Source organism: Littorina saxatilis, unplaced genomic scaffold (assembly GCF_037325665.1).
Source record: "Littorina saxatilis isolate snail1 unplaced genomic scaffold, US_GU_Lsax_2.0 scaffold_1154, whole genome shotgun sequence".
Taxonomy (NCBI): domain Eukaryota; kingdom Metazoa; phylum Mollusca; class Gastropoda; order Littorinimorpha; family Littorinidae; genus Littorina; species Littorina saxatilis.
In genome coordinates, this window is record NW_027127898.1 from 27,492 (window position 1) to 37,997 (window position 10,506).

Consider the following 10,506-nt stretch of genomic DNA (forward strand, 5'->3'; position numbering starts at 1 on the left):
CGGGCTGTCCTATTAGGCTACTATTGAACGGTTGGTTTACTTCAGATACAGATTCATGTCAGATTTGGACATTCAGAAAGACACACTTGCACATCTGTTGACATATGATCTTATGTGTACACATCATGCAAGATTTGCGCCAGCTTTAGTCAGTATCCAACTATTTCAGCCTCCTGCCCCGGTGTGGAAAGCCGTTTGGCTCATAACTATTACAGCTGTAATTTAAAATAAATACAGCTGTATTTAATGATAAATACAGCTGTATTTAATCATAAATACAGCTGTATTTAAAAATAATTACACCTGTATTTAAAAATATATACAGCTGTATTTATTATTAAATACAGGTGTAATTATTTTTAAATACAGCTGCATTTAAAAATAAATACAGCTGTATTTAAAAATAATTACACCTGTATTTAATAGTAAATACAGCTGTATTTAAAAATAAATACACCTGTAATTATTTTTAGATACAGGTGTAATTATTTTTAAATACAGCTGTATTTATTTTTAAATGCAGCTGCATTTAATAAATGCGGCTGAAATAAATTAGAACTTGAATCGGAAAATGTACGACATGCAAAGCGACAATCTCGTGGAGATACTACTTCCGGTGACGCCACTGGATCAGACCCGCCATTGCGACGTCAATTTGTTGCAGTCTGGTAATGAGCCAGAAGAAGTTTTAAGAAGGTAAGCAACGTTTTGTTTGCTTGTTCATTTGTGACTTAATGGAAGAAACAATGCGTGATCTTTGAAACACGGGTACCGGGTCCCGGTTTGATAACCACTGGCAGTGGCAATCAAAGATGGCGTGTAAAACTAAAAGCAACTTTCTGTGTTTTGGAGTTCATTAATTTAAATGTTGGGATGAATATGTCAGGTTTGAGGATGCACATTTCTGTAGGTTCATCTCGGTATTCCACCCCCTCGGCTTTCTGTTGTAAATATTAAGCTGAGCACGGTGATCGAATGTGGAAGCTACGTTTGGTCAAAGGTCACAGAAGATTTGCGTCGTGCAGCGAAGGAAAGAATCGCGATCTTGTTTCCGAATCGGTACCTCTTTGTTTTTCATTAAACCTGTCATTCTGCTTGCTCGGCTTTGTTAGATGTTTGCATATCGTGTTGCTATTTTCTTTGCTTTTATTATTGTTTCTTACTTGTGCTTCGTTTATCGATACAACGCAAGTAATAAAAGTGTTTGGCAATTTTCAGGGAAAATGGAATGCTACTTGTAAACTGTACAACGCATGGTGTATTCCAGGATATCTGATCAAGAGTTGGATGCGTTGGTGGAACCAATTACTGCTTCCAACAAGCTTACTGGGTCCTTAATGATACAAGCTCGTCTGAAAGGACAGGGGACAGTACTTCAGGTAACTCTTCTGTGCTGAATATTAATAGTAAAGCTTCAAAAAGGAATTTTAAACTGTTGAAAAACAACTGAGAAATGGACCAATGTTTCACAGTCACAGATTCTGATTTTAAAGTTAAGTAATACCGTTTTTATATTTAGTCAAGTTTTGACTAAATATTTTAACGTAGAGGGGGGAATTGAGACGAGGGTCGTGGTGTATGTGTGTGTGTGTGTGTGTCTGTCTGTCTGTCTGTGTGTGTGTTTCGATCCATCATACAACGCCGCAGCTATGGAGGTCAATGCGTTGCTTCGGCAGGGCACTGTGGACTCCCCTAGAGTTGTATTTTGGGACCATGATTTTATGTTTTCCGCTGGAAAACAGTTTACGTTACCTGAATTTGCAGCGTCATTTCCTGGGTGATGGTGTGCATCTAGCAAACGTATATTCCCAAGCTTGGGACCTGTTGGCGTAACATATCAAGATCAAGAAGATCAAGCAACGTCAGGACAGGCCAGGTTGTACAAGTCCCTTCGTCAGGCGATAAACACAGTCGGTTTTTGTGTGATTAAATAATGTTGTAGCCGGGTCAGGTTGCATTGTGCGTTTTGACTGATCAGCTTACAAAGCACGGGTATAGGAACAGGGAATCTTCAAATTGTTTACATTTTCTTTCTTGTTTGATGCGGGTGGGTGGCATAAATCGACGGCTCTAAATGGGGTCAACCAGATCGGTAGATGGGAAGTAACTCGAGTTTATGACAGGCTCGTTGTGGATGATGTCCCTTGTCTAAAAACCAGTTCAAGGTGGATCCGGAATGGTTCTTCGATCAACACGATTGTTGAGTGTTCTGTCAAATCAAGATATCGTGACATGTTTCAACAGTATGTTTCTGTGTTGGTGGATAGTATGGATCAGTGTTTTTCCAGAGTACTTGGAAATAATTTTCAGGTGAGATTCTGATGAACATGTTGGTGTTACGATGCCTTTTCATGTGAGCGTTTGTCAATTCAGAGAATCAGAATATTTGTTCCTGTGGAGGTACTGTATGTCAATTACCTCGGGTGTTTGTCATTTCAGTGAATCAGGAAATATTGGTTCCTGTGGAAGTACTGTTTTGTCAATCACCTGTTATTTTGCCTAGGAGATTCCAAATTTATTTTGATTGTGGTACTGTGGGCTAGGTAATATTTCATGTGGAGGTACTGTTGTCACTTGTGTTGGCTGGTGCCTCACAGATTACAAACACTATTTTGGTTAAAGTACATGTACCGTGGGCTAGGTAATATTTCATGGTGGGGCTGATTTTTCAGAGAATCAGAAAACATGGTTCGCTGTTGTTCTTTTTGTCAAATTAAGCTATAGGGCCTCAGAGATTCCAACATTAGTTAGTATGTGGATTTGTTAGCCAGGTATTATGTTGGTGTGTGACAGTTCAGAGAACCATGATGTAATTTCCTGTTGGTGTTCTGTTTGTCATAAATGTATTGAGCCTCAGAGATTCCAAACTCGTTTGGTGGGGGTACTGGGTGCCAGGATTTGAGTTTGACACAGAAAACACAATTGGTTTGAAGTACTTTGGGCCAGATTTTAATCAATTTCTTTGGTTTGTATTTCAGACTCCCAAAATCTGGTGACAACTTCAGAAGTATGGGATATTAAACACCTTTTACAGGCTGAACAGTGAAGGAGTTGTTAACTCCTGCAAGGAGCAGCAGACAAGTTCAAGGCTTATGTGTAATTCTCAGTAATCTGACAAATAAGGCTGTGTTCACATATCCTGTTTTTTATGCACAGGAATATGCCTCCCAGGAGGGCAGCGTCAAGGCGGGTAGCCGAAGTGACCCGAGCCGCTGCAGGTCGGCCGAGGGCCAGCAACCAGACAGCCTCGCAGCGACAACCCGGTGGGTTTGAGTCAGCCACAGCAGGAGGGGAAGAAAGCGCCACTGCTTTGGCCGCGGTATTGGCAGAACTACGCAGGCTGGGGGAGCGGCAAGAGACCTGCCAAGTGGCCATTGTCTCGCTCCAGAAAGACAACCAACGTCTGCAAGAAGCTGTTTCGGGTGATCGTGAGGCCATCGCCTCAACATCGGGATCGATGACAACCGGTACCAGCAATTCTACCCTGTCTGGCTCGGTTGCCAACCTGGTCAACACAATCACAGGTGAGGCGGCAACCCAATTGGTGCCTGTTGTTTTGTTCGTCGAGGATAAAGTTAAACGCAGGATCTGGGGCCCGGGGCGTCAATCCACAATGACAACTGAAAAGTTTCAAATGGAAGCGTGTCAATGTTAATTGTAATTCAATCTGACAATGATCTCTTTCCTGCGTTCATGCGGTTGCAAACAGACCAGAATTGGTTCTGTTCTGTTCACATAGTACTTTGAGTTCACTTACATGCAAGGGTGATGCACAGTATTCCTATGGAGAGAACTTCATCTTTAAGTGTACTTCGATTAACTGAAGATATTCAATTGTTTACTTCAATGTGGGAGGTGTGCAATGTGTAAATACACATCAACTCAGTCAGTAAGATTTATGTGCTGGTGTATGATGCAGAGCTGTCAGCCCCTATGAAGCTTCATGTGTAGCAATCTTGAATTTATAGTGTAGCAAATGGTGTTTATCTTTAAGTATTGCATCATCTTATAATCCACTGCACCTACATGTTTATATGTCAAGACACAAATGTTGCAATAACTGTGTTCAGACAAGAAAACAGCAGCAGGAACAAATGAACATTGTAGAGTGTCTGTATAACGAAGTAGCATTTTCTGTTTTACAAGTAGCATGCTACATCGAAAGCGTAATAGTCTGCAGCTCTAATTGGGCCACTAATGCGACATGGTGCTTTTGGATTCCACAAGTTATTTTGCATGTTGTTTTTAAGGCAAATATGTCAGAAGCTCCTAAAGAACTTTAGTGGGTAAGCCTGTGACATTGTTGTCCACATAGAGAATACTATATGGTTTCCTATGAAATACCAGTTTTACTCAAGTTGTGCTTTTAAATATTAAACTGCGAACAATATTTCAAAACACTAGTGTAAAACTGGTATCAAACAGGAAGCCATGTAGTATTCTGTTTATCCTACATACAGGGTTCGTACAGGTCATGGAAAGTCATGGAATTTGATTTTTAATTTTCCAGACCTGGAAAGTCATGGAATTTCAATTCAAGTCATGGAATTTCAATTCAAGTCATGGAATTTAACATAAATAAGAAAGAAAAAAAAATAACCTTTAGCACGCCAGCTTTCTTTCGAGTTGTTTCTTGACAACAAAAAGTATGCGGAATTGGAACGAATTACCAAGGAAGATCTTCGCAATGAACTGTGTATCGCGGTGAAAAAAATGACAGTTCGTCAAGTCACAGTGTTAGTGACGGTTATGAAACGGAATTTACGAAAGTGCAGATGGATACAAACAGTGGCTGGTCCAGTTTAGTGAAATGACAGGACCAGCAAACATTACCGATAATCTGACTGCGTAGCAAATGCTTGACTTGCTTGTCAAAGAGACACTGCGTAGAAACTGACTCAAATTCAGTGCAAAGCAAGCCAGTGTCAAAACTGGCAGTGACAAGATGTAAAAAGTTTGCGTGTTCGGAAATGGCGACCTGTGGATCTAGTCATGGAAAATGTTATTGAGGCTCATGGGAAAGTCATGGAATTTTGTTTCTAAAAACCAGTGGGGACCCTGTACATACTGTTGCATGTTCATTGCTGTAAATGTCCCTTTGTCGAAGCGCCCAGATTGAAGAAGCTTAAAAATTGAACCTGGATCTCTCCGAATGCCTCGTGTAATCTTTTATGTCAAAGCAAGGAAATGTCACTGGTGTGGTGTTTACGTTCTTAAAATTCTTCCGAGTGTTCAAAGAAGGACGCTTGTTTCGGTATTGGAGGCAGTGAAAAATCAGGTCCTTGTCAGACAAGACCTCTTTACACATGCAATGTAGAGTGAATGGTATTGTTATGACATGAGTGGTATGTCACGTTAGTGTAATAAGTTGTATTCTTACACGCTCCACAAAGGCACAGAGTACGGGGAGCCATCCCGCGGGTTGATCCTGGTGGAGTAGCTGTCAGAGCTTTGGCGTTGAGGCCCACGAGACGTCGTCTGTACCAAGTATCAGGACCAAACGCTCTCTGGCATCTAGACGGATACCACAAGTTGATATCGTGAGTACAGCTACAAATACATACACTGGGCACAAAAAAATCCTTTTTAAAAATTTGGTGAATGTTGAGTGTGTCCGGTGGTGGGGAGGATGTTGGGGGTTGTGCCAGTTTGAACATGGAATTTGAGTGGATTGATACAGGTGGCATAAGGGTGATAAGGAATTCTCTTATTTTATGACGCTGGAATCTTTCTTTTAAGACCTACATAACCCTGAGATAATAAGGTCTTATAATGGGGGTAAACTTACAGAGGTTATGAGCAGAATATCTTAGAGAACAGCATACCTGCCAATTGCTACGATTTTGGCGCAGCATGCTCCGATTTTGCAGGAATTGCTACGCTGCTACTCTAAGCCCTGAGCTGCTACGCTAAAAAAAAAAAAATGACAAGCGTGCAAAATGTTCACTTATTGCTTGACAATCAACAATGAACATTGCATAACTAGTCGAGTACCGATGGCTGGGAACCACTCCGTTATGACTCGATATTGTCCACGTGACTTGCTTAGCAAATCGTGAATTTTATTGCAAGCATTCGCATTTCCGGTGACTCTATGCGCCAATTGTGAATTTGATTAGAATATGCAATGCACTTGTTAAGTTGTAAGCTGTGCACAGTGACGGTGTTAGAAGTGGAAACTGGAGGGAGACAGGATAAAAACGGGGAAACGTAAGGGTGGTGAAGATTATGGTGCAAGTTCCACACCGATGCGGGCAAATCATTTTCAACGATTTTTGCCGAAGAATTCGACAGACTTTGCGTGTATAGGTAATAATACCTGCTATTCCGACTTGGTTGTGTGACAGACGTTTTCTTCCACACGAGATTACGTTGATTGTCTAAATCTACTTTTTGACGGAAGTGGCCGAACAACTGTGAATGACGTCTCGTTATATGGGAATGACGTCACAGTCATCGTCACAGTCTGTATCTTTTGAAGCATCTCATTCTTCATGACGTCTTTCTGTGTCTGCATCCGCAAAATGTTTGTTCATTCCGGAATCTTTGTCATCTATGTTCAGAACTCTGTCCTTATAGTGTCAGACAAACAGGCCTCCTGAGCGAACCACTTTCCAAGGGAAGTTAAATTCGCGTATGGAAACAGTACTGTCGTCTGGGGTGCCGTTTTCAGTATTCTGAGCGTTGAAGAATCTGTAAAGAGAAGAAACGATAACAGCAGGAGAAATAAAAGTCGTGTGTGCATTTTATGTTTTTTTGGAGTGACGATTTTGAGTTTGAATCCGTTCTTGCCATGCTCCTAAAGCGTGTAACATACAATCTTGCATACGTTTGCTTTAGTAGTGGCAAAGAAGGAAAGCGTGTGACATTGAACTATGTTTAGACGGTTGTAATGTCGTAGAGCTCTCAGAATCTTACAAACGTTTTTGATGGCATTTTAAATGCGGGCTTGCGATTCAAATTTAAGATTATGCGAGTGCTACGCTTATAAACACCAATTGCAACTCTGACATTTGGTGAAAGTTCCAAAATGCTACTCTTTGGGCTTCACAGGGGTTGGCAGCTATGAAACAGGGTCTTGAAAATGTCTTGTTTGGGATCGTAAAAGGAAGGGCGTCTTCTAAGGGGTAGGTGGGTAACGAAGGTGAGTCGTGTGCAAGTATTTTCTTTTCTTTTCTTTTTATTTTGTCATTTTCTGGATATGTAATGAAAGACTGGTCCATTGATGATTTCCCCACGGAATACAAAACATATTCTGGTTATACCTTACCATTTCTACTGGGTGGTTATTTAAATTTGGTTGCTTGGTGTTTTTTTTAACAATAAACACCCCTTCAAGTTAACAGAGAAATAAGCAGAGGGGGGAATACTTTTCGGTGAATACCAAGCTACCTAGTCCTAACAAATAACCACCCAGCAACCAGTCTGAATCCTCGATAGCTCATAGGTTGAGAAACCACACTGTGTGGTCACTGCTTGGTGACTGAAAAGTTCTGAATGCTCAAATATTCGAAGAGAGAAAGAGCTCATACATACTCACTGCATTTACACTATTCATTTCAGTTTCAACACACAGAATCCAATATAAGATCCATAAGTTTGGTTGTTTTCTAAATCAAAATCTACGTTGTACCAGACACAAGGTCTCAAGGCAAGTAACTCTCATATTTTGTGTAGAAAATAGAGTTGTTCCCATTTTGCATTTGTACAAATAAAAAGACAGTAATCTGTAGGTCAATTATATTTCACTTCATAAATAGAACTTTTTTTTCCGAGATACTTAAACATGAAAAGAACGCAAAAATATTTGCCTTATCGTCTTAGCAGAACAACTATGTACTTTATTTTATTCGAAATTAAATTAACTGCTATAAAGAGTTTGCAGAATTGCGCAATTTTCACAGAACTCTTCAACCATGGATTAATCACATGCTTGTGCAGGTAGACTGGCTGAGTGAATAATACTTGATCAAAATAATTATGTGTGCTGTGGGCAGGCTGTCTGTCTGTCCAAGGACAAAAATGTAACGTTGAGCTGTTATCTCAGAAGTTTATACAGCTAGACCTCTGAAACTTTGCACACTTTTAGGGTTTGATGATTTCACGAAGTGACCCCAGTTTCGTTGACCCTCATCAAATTTTGGGGTCACAGCGGGGTCATGTTCGTTTAATAAAAACTTAACGTTGATGTTATCTCAGATGTGTTTTTAGCTAGAGCTTTAACCCTTAGGCTGTTTGTCGCGACATATGTCGCGCTACTTTACTATGCTGTCACCTGGTTGTCACGACATATGTCGCGCTATTGGCTCAGTCTGTTTGGTCGGTTCCGATTACCTCCCATTGATGCGAAAACCTATATGACTGTTTTTTGTTGTTATTTTCTCTCTGTTAATTCACCAGTGGCTATGTAACATGTGTTACAGAATTGCACCGGTGTAAGGGTTAATAGTACGCACACTTCTAGGTTTTGATAATGTACCAACTTGACATAAGATTGTGGGCGGGGATGTAGCTCAGTCGGTAGCGCGCTGGATTTGTATCCAGTTGCCTGCTGTCAGCGTGAGTTCGTCCCCCGTTCGGCGAGAGATTTATTTCTCAGAGTCAACTTTGTGTGCAGACTCTCCTCGGTGTCCGAACACCCCCCGTGTGTACACGCAAGCACAAGACCAAGTGCGCACGAAAAAGATCCTGTAATCCATGTCAGAGTTCGGTGGGTTATAGAAACACGAAAATACCCAGCATGCTTCCTCCGAAAGCGGCGTATGGCTGCCTAAATGGTGGGGTAAAAAATGGTCATACACGTAAAATTCCACTCTTGCAAACCACGAGTGCACGTGGGAGTTTCAGCCCACGAACGCATAAGAAGAAGAAGACGCATAAGGTTGATTGACCTTTCGTCACAGCCCACTTCGACATCACGGGCCAAAGAACAGGCCTGGGAATGATACGCCTTTCGGTATTTACGACGAAGTCCTTTTCTAATTGTGTAAGAAAAGAGCCTCCGTGTGCCCTTAAAAAATGCTTAAAACGCAACTTCCGTCATACGCCAAACACTTTTACTCATTCCCAGGCCTGAAAGAATCTAGACACAGCCATCGTCGAACGCTGAAGAAGAAGAAGATTGACCTTCGTCAAGTTTTGGGGTCACAGGGGGTCATGTTCGAATCAAAATATCTTAACATTGATGTTATCTCAGGTGTTTTTGAAGCTTGAGCTTTGAAACTTTGAACACTTGAAGGATTTGATCATCTACCTACGTGACCCTAGTTTGGTTGATCCCTGTCACATTTTGGGGTCACAGTGGGGTCAAGTTTGTAAAAGCTTTACATTGCGGTTTTCTCAGTTATTTTTTATTAAATTTCACTGAATTGTATGTGTTATTAACCAGCAGACATTACCAAAATTTTGCTTATTTTTATCAAATTTTAGAGTCCCAGCAGTTATGGAATCCTCCTTTTAAGACCTACAAGACCCTTAAGGCTTATGGACATGACGAAGAAAAGTCATATAAAGCAATTGCTTTTCTTGATTTATTTCTTTGCAAAATTGAAGAAGGTGGATAAATGGGTTACACACCTTTTCTCAATGATATATATTAAAAATAATGGTCTTGATTCTCGGTCATGAAAAAGCACTTTGACCATTACTTTTTAATATTTACTGAGCATGTTACCTGTACTTATTTCCCAATAACTCTTTAATCAGAATTTTGTGTGGTGAAATCACATATGGAAACGGATCTCTGTTTGTTATATAGATGGCAGGTGGAAAATGGTGATTCATGGGGCAATCGATGGCTTTAGCCGGGCCACTACCTTCCTCCATGCCACCGAAACAACAGGTCAGAGACCGTTCGGGATCTGTTTTTGGGTGGAACCCAACGCTTTGGACTCCCGTCAAGAGTCCGCATGGACCATGGTGGCGAGAATCTGGATGTCGTCGCCCTCATGAATGAACCACAGGGGAGAAGGGAGAGGCAGTGCGATGCAAGGCCGCAGTGACCATAACCAAAGGATCGAGCGTCTCTGGCTCGACGTCTGGAAAGATGTGGTGAACCCTTACCATGACCTGTTTACTGCAATGGGAACACCACAGGCAGAAGGTGGTCTGGGGATACTGAACATGGACAATCCCATTCATTGTGGGCCCTCCACTATGTTTTTCACTCTGCCCAGGCTGAACCGGTCCCTACAGTGGATTGTGGAACAGAAGAACACCAACCCCTGAGGACAGAGCGCAACAGAACTCCCCTGCAGCTCTTCTTCAGGGGATGCGGGAGAGACGAGCCAGCACATCCACAGCAGTACAGGACTTCTGGAAAGGGAGAAGCCTTCAATCTATAATCGAGGACCATCCTTTGCCAGACAGTCGTTAGGATGTGCCTGCCACGGCTTTGCCCCCTCTCTGAGGAACAGCTCGTGCAACTAACGGAGCGCATTGACCCGCGGAGTGGGCCACCCCACGATCAACATGGTCAGATGTTGTTCTCCAGTTCGTTGCCAACAT

General features: G+C 41.7%; 1 protein-coding gene across 3 annotated transcripts; it reads left to right on the plus strand.

The window, feature by feature from the left end:
- The first annotated feature begins 487 nt into the window (after positions 1–487).
- On the plus strand, positions 488–9,913 carry LOC138956252 (uncharacterized). 3 transcript variants are annotated; one of them, XM_070327660.1, is made up of 4 exons: positions 488–696; positions 3,157–3,524; positions 5,394–5,540; positions 9,765–9,913. In XM_070327660.1, exons 1-3 carry the CDS (start codon positions 572–574, stop codon positions 5,438–5,440), a joined length of 540 nt encoding a protein of 179 aa, XP_070183761.1. In that variant the 5' UTR covers positions 488–571; the 3' UTR covers positions 5,441–5,540; positions 9,765–9,913. The 3 variants fall into 3 exon arrangements, with proteins under 3 accessions (XP_070183761.1, XP_070183759.1, XP_070183760.1); XM_070327658.1 differs by lacking the exon at positions 488–696 and adding an exon at positions 1,437–2,310; XM_070327659.1 differs by lacking the exons at positions 488–696; positions 9,765–9,913 and adding an exon at positions 1,437–2,310 and having other exon boundaries at positions 5,394–7,488.
- Positions 9,914–10,506: the final 593 nt, after the last annotated feature.

Bases quoted from the DNA above. Each gene is read 5' to 3' on its own strand.
- LOC138956252 (XM_070327658.1), top strand. From the start codon at position 2,177: ATGGTTCTTCGATCAACACGATTGTTGAGTGTTCTGTCAAATCAAGAT. The intron at 2,311-3,156 runs GTGAGATTCTGA...TTTTATGCACAG, and splicing joins TACTTGGAAATAATTTTCAG to GAATATGCCTCCCAGGAGGG. The intron at 3,525-5,393 runs GTGAGGCGGCAA...CGCTCCACAAAG, and splicing joins CCTGGTCAACACAATCACAG to GCACAGAGTACGGGGAGCCA.